Genomic DNA, 15,885 nt, shown 5'->3' on the forward strand with positions numbered 1-15,885 from the left:
GCGCTGTTATTGGTTCTCCGACATTTCGTCCTTGTTGGAATGTAGCTAGCCTTAACCTGAAGCATATGTTCCTGGAAGAGAACCCATTATTCCATTACAGCTTTTACTATAAGCCCTTGGTTCCATTTTATCTTGTTGGGAGCCCTTTACATCGCATTAAAATTAACCCTCTTCCATTCTAGTCGTGCAATCACATCCTGTCTCTTGGCTTCTTGCAACATTTGTCTCAATGTTATGGTACCATGATCACTTTTAACCGAGTGTTTCCCGAAGCCAATTGTTCATTTGGCCCACCGCTCTTCCCAGCACCAGCTCCAGCCATACCTCCGTTTCTAGTTGGGCTGAGTCCATACTGCTCAATGAAGTTCAGTTGATCACATTTCAGAAATTCCACCCGCTCTTAACCTTTATTCTAACATTGCCCCAATCGATAGTTCGGCAATTAAAGTCCCCAATATTACCACGACATGGCTCTTACACATCTCTTCGATTTTCCACCAAATTTCCTCCAATCTCTCTCTCTCTCACACTATTTGGAGGCCTATAGAACGACATCAACAGCGTGATCGTACTACTGTCTGACACCAACAGCGTGTTCGTACTGCTGCGTCATAGAAGTGAATCAAATTTACAGCACAGAAAGAAACCACTTGGCCCATCGTGCCTGTGCCAGCCAAAAAAAAAAGCAAAGAGCCACCCAGCCTAATAACAATTGTCAGCATTTTTTCCGTAGCACTGCAGACTTTTAGCTTTGCAGAACTAGCAAATTGATTATGTTTGTATCCCCTCAAGGGCATCCTCCCTTACCAACATGACAATGACTTCCCGAGTCAGTGCTACTTCAGCACCATTTTTTTGCCTTCTCTATCTCTTATGAACACAGTATAAACTTGCCTATTCGGGGTCGAGCTCTCACCATTTAAAGCCACGTTCCCGTTATTGCCTCTGCATCATAGTATCAAACTGTAATTCCTTTTTATAACTGACCAACCTTTTTCACCATGCAATGTGCGTTTACATTCATGAATTTTAATCCAGTCTTTGCATTCGCCGTGCCATTCTTATTCTTTTCATATTTCAGAGGGAAATATTCCCTTCTCCATTACTGTCCAATATTCGCACTTTAGGCACCTTATTCCTCTTTCCTACGTTTATGTGTGAGTGCCCATCCCCTGCTAACTTAATTAAACCCTCTCCAACCGCACTAACGAATGTGCTTGTGAGGCGAGTGGTCTCTGTCCTGCTGAGGTGCAGCTCATCCCTTTTCGGTCGGTGTCTCTGCTCTAGAAGGGCTCCAAATTGCCCAGGAACCTGAAACACACCCTCCAGCACCATAAATCATGATACACCTTGATCCTCCTTATTATATTTTGTTTCTACTCTCACTAGCGTCTGTTACTGGGAGTTATCCGTTTTCTTCACCTTCAAGGCCCAATTATTCAGCACTCTCCATGGCACCTGAAGCTCTAACCTTAGGACCTCAATGCGTACCTTCTCTATTTCGTTGGCACCAAACGTGTACCATAACTTCTGGCAAACTCCCTTCCCCTTGAATAATCACAGAATTAGAGAATCACAGAATTGTTACAGTGCTGAAGGAGGCTAATTAGACGTCGTGTCTGCACTGAGTCTCTGAAAGAGACAATCAATTAGTGCTATTCCCCTTCCTCCTCCCACTAACCCTGCACATTAGTCATTTTCATATAACAGTCGAACTCCATTTTGAATGCTTCAATTGAACTTGCCTCCACCACGTTCTCAGACAGCACATTCCAGATATTAACCACTCTCTGAGTGAAAAAGTTTTTACTCATGTCGCTTTTTCTTCTCTTACCCATTAGCTTAAATCTGTGCCCTCTCGATTTCGATTCTTTCACGAGTGGGAACAGTTTATTCCTATATAATCTGTCCTGAACCCTGATGATTTCGAGTTGTTCTATCAACCATTTCAATCTTGTCTGCTCCAAGGAAAACAGTTCTATTTTCTCGAATCTGTGTTCGTAACTGATTTTTTTCCCAGCTGTGCAGCTATTCTCGTGAATCTCTTTTGTATTCTGTCCAATGCTCTCACATATTTTCTAAAGTGTGGCACCCAGAAATTGACGTAATACTCCAACAGAGGCCGAAATAATGTCTTATATAGGGTCAACATAACTTCCTTGTTCTTGTACTCTAGGTCCCGATTAATAAAGCCCTGGATACTGTATGATTTATTAACTGATATCGCATCCTGTCATGTCACCATCAATGACTTATGTTCATATACACCTATATATATCCTATACACTTCCGTTATGTACGTTAGCCCGCGTTCGGGGAGACAAGACTCCATGTAGAACTCATGCTGACGGTTACAGAAATACGTGTCTGATCCCAAAACAATGGAATCTCCAATAAAAAATGCTTCCCTGCACTTCGATGCTCCCTCCTGCACAGTCCTTTTCCCATTGGTACCTTGAGCTGGACTGCAACCCTGAGAGTATCTTCGCTCCAAGCAGTCTTCAATTCAGATTACGTGCTTGAGAGTGGCCCACATTCCAAAGAGACCTGCACCTCCTCCTTCTGTTTAGCCACCCGCCCACTATCCTAAAATCCTATCCCGTGGAGTGGTCCGAGTCCTGGGGTTCTGCTATCCCTGGGATCTGTCTGAGTCTGAGGCGGCCGAGCCTCCTATTCTGGACTTGGGTCCAAGCCTGGGTGGTCAATGATCTCAGGGCGAGATATAAGACCAGTGTGTCTCCTCTCCTGTGGGGTATATTGGGTCTGGTGTCGTATCTTATCACGGGAAGTGCGCTTAGTCTTCAGGGTGTGTATCTTATCCCATACAATGCTACACGTTTGGGGGAGAAGGTCTCATATTTGGAGAAGAGTCTGAGTCCAGTGGATCTCCTGTTGCAGGAAGTTCTCCGATCACAAGGGGTCTTCTAGTCCAGTGAGTTTTCAGAGTGGTGCTGGGTTTTAATAATATGGTGAGTGGTCCAATTCCAGGTGGGCGTTAAGGTGCTGGTCAGTGGTCCGACTGACAGTGTGGTCTAATGTGTCGGGATGGTCTGATTGCGAGTGGGGGCAAATATCCCGGTTCGTGATCCGAATTTTGGTGGTGTCTACTTTCCTGGTGTGTGCTTCGACTCTGGGTGGGGTCTAATATGCCGTTGAATCCTCCAAGACTTGTAGTATTGCAATATGCTGGTGAGCTGTCCGAGTCTGAATGAGTGATAACATGCTGGTGAAACGTCCGAGTCTATTTGTGTTCTAATAACGCTGTGAGTAGTCTGCATATGGCTGGTTTCCCTGTATGACGGAGACTGGTGCGAGTCTGGATGGGGACTAATATGTTGATGTCTCTTCTGAGTCTGAGTGGAGTCTAATATGCCTGGGACTGTTCAGAAAGTTGGTTGTTAACAATCCTAGTGAGTGATATGGGACATTGGTTATCACATATCCCGAGATTGTTTGTTTTGGCCTCCTACCGGTAGTGGTCCAATTCCTGGAGCTATACTATCCCTGAGTGGAGTTATAGTCTTGGGGGTCTGCTAACCTGGAAGGATGCCAGCGGTTGCTGAGCTCGCTGCTACCCAGGGATTTAGGAAAGTCTGTAGGTGATGTGTTCTATCCCAGAGATTGGTGTGAGTCGGCAAGGTCTTCTATTTTAAGGAGTGATCTCAGCCTAGGTGGTTTCCTTTCACAGGGAGTGGCGTTCGTCTTTGTGGTGTCGCTATTTCAGCGAGTGTTCTGCCAGGGAGTATTCTGAGTCACGGTAAAGTTCTCCTATCCTTGGTTATGTATGCCTGTGGTCAGGTCTCATATCCTACAGAGCGGTCCAAGTTTAGGGTGCTTACTAACCTGGTCAGAGGTCCTCCTCTGGGGGAGATGGTTTCGCATTCCAGACACTGCTCTAAGTCATCTGTGTTTCCCTCCTATCCCGGGTACTGGTCCAAAACCGAGGTGGGGGGTGGGGGGGTGTGTTCACCTGCTTCGACGTGCTCCCATTCGGGGTGTCCCCTATTCCATGGGGTTGTCCAATGTCATGTTGTCTCATATCCCTGAGATTGATTGTGCCCTCAGATCGCCTATCCTGGGGTGTGGTATTAGCCCAAAAGTAGGGTCTCCTAACACAGGCAGCCTTTCATGTCTGGGGGTGTCCTAGAGCAGGGAATGGCCCAGCTCTAGCGGCGCTCCAAATCTGGGGAGTGGTCTAAGTCTCGATGTTCTCATTTCAGAGTACGTGGGTCTAGTCTGGAGCGTCTCCTGTTACATGGAGAGGCATTAGACTGGGGATCTACTATCCCAGGAAGTCACCTGAGTCCTGGGGTCGTTTTCTCCCAAGGAGTGGTTAGAAACTGAGTTTGAGGGCAGGGTCGCCCTATCGCACATTCCAAAATGTGGGCATGGCCTCTGATGGAGAAACCCGGCGGGCCAATGTTAACCTTGTAAAACCGAGTTGAAGCAGAGCCAGCTAGACTCAGTCAAACATGAATCATGCCGACTTTCCACTTGAGCTAGGTCTTCTGTGTGCCACTCACTTCACTCTGTGGTTAACACCTATCTTTTCCTTTATCAATTTTAACCATCTGTTGTGAGAAGCTGAAAACAGGGTATTCCATCAAAACATCTGCGGCTGTTGTTCTCACAACAACCTGCATTCTGCTTTGTTTTTACAATGATCCCATGAACTTCAGATTCGAAACTCTAATTTTAATTAACAATGTACTGTACTTCTGTTATAATTGATCCATGTTATTCCACTGAACAGAGATGGGTGAGTTTTGACGGTTTTGATACGTTTTTAAGCCGTTTACTCCCAGTTGCTTTAATTCTGTTGCTCAGCACTCAGACTGTCAGACACATTTTAATGGTCAGTCGAGTCCATAAAGGACTGAAGGTTCAAAGCAAAGAAAATAATCATGGTGACCCAGCGATGGAAAGCAGAAGGATGTTTGTGATTTTACTTTTCAACATGTGCGCAATTCCGAACTTCTGTTAATTAATTCTAATGTTATATCATTTGGAACAAATCCCAGATACAAAAATAATTCATTGCATGTTTTTTCAACAAGTCAGAATGATGCTGCTGAAACACAATTATTTATGGATTGAATTATTCAAATATTAAATTGCTAACCCTCCTACTGTGAGCGTGTTTCTGCCCACCCACTATCTCGGCGCCATTGGATACAAAATTAAGCAGGACAGATGTGGGTTGGGACGCGTTCTGGGTTTTTAATGTTTCACGTCTAATCTGGCCCCAAGCAATCCGTTTTCGGTATTAAAATCCTACCCTTACTGTTTGATTTAGCCACAGAGAATATTTGATCAGCAATTTCAAGTCTCTTCTCCCTTCTATTTCTTCCAGTTAATTTACTGGCGATAATGATCCTGTCCCGAGGAAATTGTGGACTCTCCACCGTCACCACTCGTTACCTGGTGGCCATGGCAACGGCGGACCTTTTGGTCATTATCACTGATGTTATACTGTGGTGTATAGGTTATTATTATTTCCCACCCCCTTACCTGGATATCGCTCCTGTGTGTAGTGTTATCGTCGTCCTGAGTCGCGCTGCAACGGACTGCTCTGTCTGGTTCACCGTCACTTTCACCTTTGATCGATTTGTGGTCATTTGTTGCCAGAAGCTTAAAACAAATTACTGCACCAAGAAAACTGCAGCTGTGGTTCTAGCAACAACCTGTATTCTACTCTGCTTAAAAAATGTCCCCTTCTATTTTGTATATGAACCAAGAGAGATGATCGACAATGCACCATGGTTCTGTGATGCAATGCCAACCTACTTTACTGAGCTCGGATGGATAGCGTTTGACTGGTTTGTTACGGTTTTAACGCCATTGTTCCCATTTGCTTTCATTTTGTTGCTCAACACTCTGACGGTTAGACACATTTTAGTGGCCAGTCGCATCCGGAAGGGACTGAGGGGTCAGACCAAAGGAGAGAATTACAGTGACGCAGAGGTTGAGAGTCGAAGGAAGTCTGTGGTCTTACTCTTCACCATATCCGGCAGCTTCATTTTGCTGTGGTTGGTGTATGTTATAGACTTCTTATACTATAGAATTACTGGAACCGATCCCGAGGATTACAACGATTCTGAATATATATTTCGACAAGTTGGTTATATGCTGCAGGTTTCAAGTTGCTGCACAAACACAGTTATTTATGGGGTGACTCAGTCCAGGTTCAGACAACAGCTTAAGAGTGCAGTAACTTATCCAGTTACATCAGTTATTCAATTAATTAATAAAGGAAGACATTGAGAGTAGCTCAACCATCCATTTGGGTAAGGGGCAAGAGTTGACTAGCATAGCGTAGAAGGAAAAGTTTTGAAAGCATAGACTTGTGACAAATATACAGCGAGTAAAGGATGGAGGATTGGAAGGAAAGAGCCTAGAGGGGTTAAAGTCGCCTACTTTGCTGTGAATGACGGCAGGAGTTGACAGTGAGTTGGAGGACTTGAAACATACTGGCAGGAGGAGAGAGACATGACAAAGAGCGGTGAACCAAGGGAAAGATGTGACATTTGGAGGCCGGAATGTAATGTCGATGGGTGGAAAGCCACAGAGAATCCAGCAGGGCATGAGGGGAGGCAGCAGACTCAGTCTCTCTTCCTCTCCGTCTGGTTCGATTCTGAGCACTGGAATGTTGCTCAGAAAGAAGAAAATCATTGTTCCTGGAGATAAATTTTTTTTTTTTAATCTGAGGATGTTGGATATCTTCTTGTGAAAATTGATCCTCATTATTGATTATTTTTCAAGACATTTTATTGACTTCTTCTCTGTTCCATGCCCTCGTCCACTCACTGCCAACACTGTCTCCCAGGTCAGACCTGGGGTGGGGCGGGGTAGGGGTGGGGCACATTGTGAGGAGCGTAAGTCGCGCCTGGACAAATCCAGCCAAGGGTCTCTGGCAAGAATATAGGACCCAGGGTGTTGAGCATGGCCGAACTCATCATAGGAGCTCTTGAGTTTGGCTGCCTGCTCCTGACTCAATACCACTCCTTGTCAAACGTCTGAGGAAAAAAACAGATTGCTCACAACATCAGGACATGTTTAACCCCAAAATGAACCTACCACGACATTCACACTGTCACTTCGAATGCCTCTATCCATCTCCAAAAGAAAAAAAAAAGACTGACTCCATCCCTGTCTCATCTCTTCTGCAGCTGAAACCTTTAACCAGGCTTTCATTACCTCTCCTGTCTATTCTCCTACACTCTGCCGTCCAGAAGCCTGCTGTCACCCAAAACACTGCTGTCTATGTGTTCTAACATGCAACAAGTCCTGTTCACCATCTCCAATGTGTTCGCTGACCTACAATGGCTTGAACGATAGCAGCGCCTTGATGTTAAATACTCTTCCTTGTTTTCAAAAGCGTCCCTGGCATTGTCCGCCCCATCTCTGTAAACTGCTTAATCTCCTACAACCCTCCTTATCTTTGTCGTCTCCTCCAGCTCCTAAAACCATCTCTATCTCTGAAACCTCCACCAGGCCCTAAAACCCTTGTGCCATTTGTAACCTCTCCCAGCCCCTATCACTGTACTCTTCTCCAGACACTACAAACCCTTCCTATCTCTGTATCCGCCTCCAAAGTCTATCATTTTGATTCCTATGTAACCCTTTACATCCCTCTCAATCTGTGTAATCCGACAGCTCTCTAACCCTCTGAGCTTTCTGCAGTCCTCCAATCAAGCACCTTGTACATTCCTGATTTTAATTGCTCGACAGTTGGTGGCATAGTTTCATCTGTCTAAGCCCCAAACCCTGTAACTGATTCCCTAAACCTCTCCTTTCTTTCTTTATATGCGTTGACACTTCTTAAAACCTGTCTCTTAGTCCTAATATCTCCTTGGCTTCGTGCAAAGTTTGTGTCCTAATGATTCAGTGACGAGCCAAAGGTTTCATTATGTAAACGAGGTTATATAAGTGTACTTTTTTTCGCGCTTGTCACCTCTCCGACACTCTTTCCCAGCATCTTCATTGTACCTCACTCTCTCTCACTCTCTCTCTTAGTTTCTCAATCTGTCTCCCTCTCTTGTACTCACTCTCTCCCTGTCTCTTTCCCTCTCTCTCTCTTTCTTGCTCTCGCGTTCTGTTTCAAGCTCTCTCTTGCTCTCGCGTTTGCCATATATCTCTCTTTCTCTCACTCTCTTTCTTCTGTTTCTGTGTTTCTCTTGCTCGCTCTGTCTTTTTGTCTCTCCTTCTCAACCTTTCACTCTCTTGATCTGTTTCTCTGAATCCACCTGATTTTTTTCTATGGTCCTCTACCTGTGTCTCCATCTCTCTCTCTTTCTCCCTCCTTATTTGTCTATTGTCTGTCCCTTCCTCTCACTTTCTCTCTCCCTCTCTAGTCTCCCTCAATGCCTCTCTCATCTACTGCTCCATCTCTTCCTGCTCTCCCTCCCAAACTCCATACACTCCATCTTCTTCCCTCCACATCTTCCATCCCCATTCCCTTCATTGGCCTCACTCACTACCTCTCGCCTTCCCCTCTCTCCCCTTCCTATCTTCCACGCTACCGCTACTAACCCGCCAATTTTGTTTGTGCAGTTGTTAGTATGTTTAATGTAACCAATCACATATATTGTTCTGCTTATTTGTATGCAATCACAGGAAGTGATGCAGTATCATGTGATTCAGTCCTCTTGTACAGTTGGCTGGAACAACAACAGATCCATTAAAACTATGCATTCAAACCTTTATGCCTCACTTCAGTTGTGTTTCTTCGTCTAGAAAGAGCTACAACAATATTATGGCAGCGATAGGCTGTCGAAAACATTGATCAGCGGCTGAATACGACTAATTAAGACAGAAGACCTCCCCAAAATCCTGCGCTTCGATAACAGCTCTCACATGGCGAGAACATCAGTATAACTAGAAATTGGAGGCAATTTCTGTGCACATCTGGGTTTTTTCCCGAGCCGGCAATACAAAAATCATCAGCAGTTTCAGCCACTGAGATCAGTGCAGCGTCATCTATTGGTGTGGATCTCTTCCAACACTTGCCACACGCACAGGCCATTATCTGACCATGCCTCTCCCACCTGCAAGCTCAGAAGCCCAGTTATGCACCAACACAGCTCAGTTCATGGCTCATGCTCAGCTCTGCAGACATGGCACCGTGCTGCAGCTTTTAAAATCCTCACGGCAGGAGAAGAGAAAACTTAATTAATGGCAGCCGGAATTCCTGAGATGGAAATAAGAACACCGGGTAGTCCGGGCGCAGTCAAACTTGTAACTGAACGGTCACATTGTGCTTCCTAGACCACAATGTTGCAGATGCAGACGATCGGGTGATATGAAAATAAGATCCCATCGGAAACAAAGCCCTGAGCACATTATACCTCTGGCTTATCTGATGCTGATCCTGACGAACTAACAAAGCTATGGGAAACATTAGAATATCAGCCTATTGAATGTAATCTTCATAGTGCAGCGCCTGATACTCATGTGGTGTAGGCACAAGCCAATCTGAGCTTGGACGACTTTGTTAACCGATGCAGAGAAAATAAAACAGGATACAATTTATTTGAGACTGTAATCTGGGAACCAATTATGGAGTTGGTGATCACCTCCACTCCTGTTGAGACATTCCAGAAATACTGCGTGAAAAACAGAAGGGACAAGGTTGCGCAGCAGGCGGGCCACAGATGTGAGGAAACGTCAGCAGGAAGACAGCATTTGCATATGTTCGGGTCCAACACTCCTGTCAGTACAATATCAACATCAGCCAGGCAGAACAATGTGTACAGTAACTTTGTGGGCCCCCACCAACCACGTAGATACCCGCCATATGCATACATGTGCATTGCCAGCAGGCTTAAGGGCACTGGGCCAAAAAGCGCAGAATGTCCAGCTGCAAGAAAGCGGTGAGAAGCCAGAGTGGTAGCTCACAAACCACAGAAATATGCCACTCAGAGGCCAAGGAAGGCGAGACATTTCCTGGCAGCACCAAAACATCGGTTCATCCACGAAATGGGTGAAGTCATAACCAAAGCGAACGAAGTGCATAGAGATGAAGCTACTATAGGCAAACAGCTATTCAGCAAACAAGGTCCGTTCTGTTCACAAAGTAGATTCTCTCGCCGCACTCCAGGTTATCAGTCCTAGTGAGACTGGAGATTGACACTGTTATACTCTACCTTCCCATATTTCCCAGGACATGGAGCACGAGCATGGAATTCTGTGCTTCAACTCACAAGTGCGAAGATGCAACCAAGCAATGCATTGACCTGGAATGCAGATGCACATGATCAGCATGATCTACTCAGATATTCTAGATCGTGGAACTGTCAGGACAGCAGTAGCAGCGTTTTTAGCTTGCAGTGAACATAGCACGGTCTCCTTACATGAGTTCAGCGTGTCAGAAGATCACAGCATTCAAAACAATTGCACAGGAATTGGATCACCACAAGACATCCTGAGGTGTTGCATGGACAGATTTCACACAGTTGGGACATTCCATTGGGATGCAGTGCTATACCGAAAAGAAGGTGAAAAGCCATCAAGCGCCTTAATGCCAAAATGCAGCGTACATCTTCGAGACATTTTGGAGATGGAACTGGATGGAATTGAAAACAAGTTATCATTGGATGAGTACACAGACTGGTGAAGTCCCATCAATATCAAAAGCAAGAAAGGTTGTTCAATTAAACGATGTTTTTACCCAAAAGAAGCTATAAAAAAGCCTTGCAATTATGTCATCGTATGATACCAAATGCTAGAGGAATTCAGCCAAAAATAAACAGGAGGGAAATGCTTTTCTAAATTAGACAAAAAACTCTATAGATGTCCACACACTTATGAAGCAGGTCACAGGAGCTAGCAACGTTCAGAATGTCCTTTGGCAGCTAATGTTTGCTTTGTTTACCATTTTGGCAGTTCGTTGGACAAAATGCATTCCAACAGTTGTTATTATTATTATTATTATTATTATTATTATTATTGTTATTGAAGCAAAATAGTGCAGATGCTAGAAAACGGAAATAAAAAAAGCAAAAAGTGCTGACAAATATTCAGCAGATCTGGCAGCATCTGTGGAGAGAGAAGCAAAGTTAACCTCCAGCTCAGTGACCTTTCATCAGCACCTTTCGTCATTATTTTACAGCAGCAGTTTTTGGAACGGAAAATGGAATGAGTCTCAGGTTGTGTATGTATTGCAGATGAGATTGCAGACGTAGGACACACGGAAGCAGAGCATGACAGGAAACAACCCTTATTAATGGAGACTGCAATATTTCAAGGGTTGGTTTGCAACAGCAAAAAAAAAGTACTCATTACGTTTGACATAAAAACAAATCTTCAGTGCCATTTATTCAATTTCACGTATCCACTCGGATACTGGCAAATCGGAAACATCTAGTTAATGCCGACCTACAGGACAAGCACGACTTCCAAAGGTGTCCAGTTCTATCAGCTTCCTTGCTGAATACATGCTGAGCTTTTCAGGGAAGGCATCTCCATGGAGAGAAATGTTGAGGAAAGTCACACTATTCATAAGACAAAACGATAAACAGCCTGCGTTCATTGCATTGAAGCAAGAATTGACAGCTGAGTCATATCTTCAATAGTATCACACTTGGAAGGCAACAGCATTAGATCTGAACACAGCACAGAAAGCTTGCAGTGCATTTCTCCTTCAAGATGGCAAATGTGTCGCATTTGGCTCAAAACGTCTGTCGCCAGCAAAGCAAATTACTCCAATTTCGAATGAGAAACTCGTGATCTTGTCTTTGGGATCATCAGGTTCCAAGTATTTCCTTGGGGGAAAAAATACTGTCTCGCGAGATTATAAGCTGTTGGAGATGATTTGGAGAAAACCGCTCATGAGCACATCACCTCGATGGCAGAGGCTAATCATTAAGATTCAGGGCTGCAACTGTGAGTTATTACTTTTTTGTTGGATGGGCGTCGTTGGCTAGGCTAAGGCATATTGCCATCGCTAACTGCCCTTGAATTGAGTAGCTTGCTACGTCATTTAAGAGGGCATTTAAGAGTCACACACGCTGTTGTGGGTCGCTGTGTCACAAATAGGCCAGAACAGGTAAGGACAGCAGATTTATTTCCTTAAAGATATTAAATGTCAGATACAAAGTTGGTAGCCAGTAGAGAAAGGAAATCCAGATGTAGACGTCTTAAGACTCCAAACTTCGAGCTTTATGGCAAATTACAGGAACATATGAAGGTTCACATTTGGAGCAGTAGGAGGCCATTTGACGCCTCGAGCCCTCTCAGCCATTCAATACTATCATGGCTGATCTGGGAGAAAAACAAAAAAAATCCTCACCGCTGTCCTAAGAGGGTGACCACTAGTTATACAATGTGCCCTCTAGATCTGTACTCACCCAGAAGAGGAAACAACATTGCCAAGATTGTTCAGGATCCGACATACTCCAAACAAGTCACTCCTCACTCTTACAAATCCCAGTGAAGATAAACCCAGTCTGTCCAACCTTTCCTCAGAAGACAACACGCTCATTCCAGGCATGAATCTAGTAAACCTCCTTTGAACAGCCTGCTACACATTTGCATCCTTGCTTAAACAAGGAGAATAAAAAGTTGCACAGTATTTGAGATATGGTCTCCCCGAGTTCTTGCATCACTGAAGCATAAAATCCTTACTTCTATTTTCAATTCCTCTCATAATAAAGGTTAGCATCCAATTATCCTTCTTTATTGCTTGCTGTACCTGCACACACACTTTTTGTGATCATGCAGAAGAAAACCTATATCCGTCTCCCTCGGAATTCTGCAGTCGTTCTCCATTTAATTAATGCTCTGCTTTTTTTATTTATTCTTCCTGCCAAAGTGGACAACCTCGGATTTTCCCAAATTATATTCCATCTGCCAGCTGTTTGCGCACTCACTCAATGTACGTATATCGGTTTGCAACGTCTTTATGTTCTCTTCAGAACATACTTTTCCTAACTTCCTTTGCACCATCTGCAAATTTGGCTGCCAAGCCATCACTCCCCTCATCCCAGTCATTGATATAAATAGTAAATAGTTGAGGCCACAGCACAGACCCCTGCGGGACTCCACTCGTCACATCCTGCCAAACAGAAAAGGGCACATTTATGCATACAGTCTGATTTCTGCCTGCAAGCCCGTTTCCATCCATGCAAATATGTTACCCCTCCACTATGAGCTCCAACTTTGCGCAAAAACCTATTGTGTGGCACGTTGTCAAAGGCCTTCTGGAAATCCAACTACAGTACGCCAACAGGCTCGGCTTTATAAATGGAAAATTTTACTCTTTCAAAAAACTACAATACATTTGTTAAACATGATTTCCCTTTCACAAAACCAATTTGAATAAGAACAAAGAACAATGAACAGTACAGCACAGGAACAGGCCATTCGGCACTTCAAGCCTCTGCCGAACTTGATGCCTGCCAAAACTAAAACCCTCTTCACTTCCAGGGTCCATATCCCTCTATTCCCATCCTATTTATGTATTTGCCAAAATGCCTGTTAAACGTCTCTATGTTACCTGCTTCCACCACCTCCCCCGGCAACAAGTTCCAGGCACTCACCACCCTCTGTGTAAAGAACCGACCTCGCACATCCCCTCTAAACTTTGCCCCTCGCACCTTAAACCTATGTCCCATAGGAACTGACACTTTCACCATGGGAAAAAGCTTCTGAGTATCCACTCTGTCCATGCCGCTTATTACTTTGTAAACCTCGATGATCTCGCCCCTCAACCTCTGTCGTTCCAGTGAAAACAATCCGAGTTTATCCAACCTCTCCTCACAGCTAATGCCCTCCAGACCAAGCAACATCCTGGTAAACCTCTTCTGTACCGTCTCCAAAGCCTCCACGTCCTTCTGGTAGTTTGGCGACCAGAATTGCACACAATATTCGAAGTGTGGCCTAACTAAAGTTTTGTACAGTTGCAGCAGGACTTGCCTATTTTTATACTCTATGCCCCGACCGATGAAGGCAAGCATGCCGTATGCCTTCTTGACTACCTTACCCACCTGCGTTGCCACTTTCAGTGACCTGTGGACCTGTACGCCCAGATTTCCCTGCCTGTCAATACTCCTAAGTGTTCTGCCATTTACTGTATACTCCCAACCTGCATTAGACCTTCCAAACTGCATTACCTTACATTTGCCCCGAATAAACCCCACCTGCCATCTCTACTCCCAAGTCTCCAACCGATCTATATCCTGCTGTATCCTCTGACAATCCTCATCATTATCCGCAACTCTACCAAACATTGTGTCATTCGGAAACTTACTAATCAGACCAGCTACATTTTCCTCCATATCATTTATAAATACTACAAACAGCAAAGGTCCCAGCACTGATCCCTGCGGAACACCACTAGTCACATCCCTCCATTCAGAAAAGCAACCTTCCACTGTTACCCTCTGTCTTCTATGCCTGAGCCAGTTCTGTATCCATCTTGCCAGCTCCCCTCTGATCCCATGTGACATCACTTTTTCTATCAGTCTGCCATGAGGGACCTTGTCAAAGGCTTACTGAAGTCCATACAGATACCATCCACTGCCCTTCCTTCATCAATCATCTTTGTCACTTCCTCAAAAAACTCAATCAAATTAGCGAGACACGACCTCCCTTCACAAAACCATGCTGACTCTCGCTAACAAGTCCATTTGTTTCCAAATGGGAGTAAATCCTGTCCCGAAGAATCCTCTCTGATATTTTCCCTACCGCTGATGTAAGGCTCACCGGCCTATAATTCCTGGATTATCCTTGCTACCCTTCTTAAACAAAGGAACAACACTGGCTATTCTCCAGTCCTCTGGGACCTCACCTATTGCCAATGAGGATGCAACGAATTCTGTCAAGGCCCCAGCAACTTCTTCCCTTGCCTCCCTCAGTATTCTGGGGTACATCCCATCAGGTTCTGGGGAATTATCTACCTTAATGCTTTGCAAGAAACCCAACACCTCCCCCTTTTTGATAATGAGATCACTGAGACTAATTACACTCCCTTCCCTAGGCTCATCATCCAACAAGTCCTTCTCATTGGTGAATACTGATGCAACGTACTCATTTAGTACCTCGCCCATTTCCTCTGGCGCAACACATAGATTCCCTTCTCTAACCTTGAGTGGGCCAACCCTTTCCCTGGTTATCCTCTTGCTCTTTGTATGCGTATAAAAAGCCTTGGGATTTTCCTTAATCCTATTTGCCAATGACTTCTCATAACCCCTTTCAGCCCTCCTGACTACTTGCTTAAGTTCCTCCCTACTGTCTTTATATTCCTCAAGGGATTCGGCTGTTTCTAGCCTTCCAGCCCTTACAAATGTTTCCTTTTTCTTTTTGACTGTTCCCAATTACCTTGATTATTTTCTAATTATCCAGCTACAGCTTCCTTAATGATCGATTCTAACACCTTCCCCACTACTGACGTCAAACTAAATGCACTATAGTTAACTGTATTCTGTCTCACCCTTCTTTTGGGCCTCCTTATCTCGAGAGACAATAGATACGCGCCTGGAGTTGGTCAGTGGTTTGTGAAGCAGCGCCTGGAGTGGCTATAAAGGCCAATTCTAGAGTGACAGGCTCTTCCACAGGTGTTGCAGAGAAATTTGTTTGTCAGGGCTGTCTCACCCACTCCCTTCCTTAATAAAGTGGCTATATTTGATACTTCCATTTTGATGGAACCTTTCCCAGAATCCAGAAAATTTTGAAAAATTAACACTAACGCATCAATTACCTCATGCGCCACTTTTTGTTGAAGGATGAAGTCCATCAGGACCCGGTACTTTCAGTCCGCAGTTCCATCAGTTTGCTCAGCACCGTGTCCTGGTGACTGTAATTTCACTAAGTTTCTCTCTTCATTCCACCTCCTGATTTACAGCAATTACTCATTTTTTTGTATTCTCTATAGTGAAGATGGAAGCA

At 44.5% G+C, this 15,885-nt stretch overlaps 1 protein-coding gene across 1 annotated transcript; it reads left to right on the top strand.

Annotated features, from left to right (window-relative positions):
* The first annotated feature begins 3,146 nt into the window (after positions 1 to 3,146).
* LOC137345224 (probable G-protein coupled receptor 139) lies at positions 3,147 to 6,264 on the top strand. Its single transcript, XM_068008690.1, has 3 exons — positions 3,147 to 3,189; positions 4,806 to 4,979; positions 5,318 to 6,264. Exons 1-3 carry the CDS (start codon positions 3,147 to 3,149, stop codon positions 6,262 to 6,264), a joined length of 1,164 nt encoding a protein of 387 aa, XP_067864791.1.
* Positions 6,265 to 15,885: the final 9,621 nt, after the last annotated feature.

The sequence above is a fragment of the Heterodontus francisci genome, chromosome 28 (assembly GCF_036365525.1).
Source record: "Heterodontus francisci isolate sHetFra1 chromosome 28, sHetFra1.hap1, whole genome shotgun sequence".
Taxonomy (NCBI): Eukaryota; Metazoa; Chordata; class Chondrichthyes; order Heterodontiformes; family Heterodontidae; genus Heterodontus; species Heterodontus francisci.

Bases quoted from the DNA above. Each gene is read 5' to 3' on its own strand.
- LOC137345224 (XM_068008690.1), top strand. From the start codon at position 3,147: ATGCCGTTGAATCCTCCAAGACTTGTAGTATTGCAATATGCTG. The intron at 3,190-4,805 runs GTGAGCTGTCCG...GTTTACTCCCAG, and splicing joins TGTAGTATTGCAATATGCTG to TTGCTTTAATTCTGTTGCTC. The intron at 4,980-5,317 runs GTTAATTAATTC...ATATTTGATCAG, and splicing joins GTGCGCAATTCCGAACTTCT to CAATTTCAAGTCTCTTCTCC.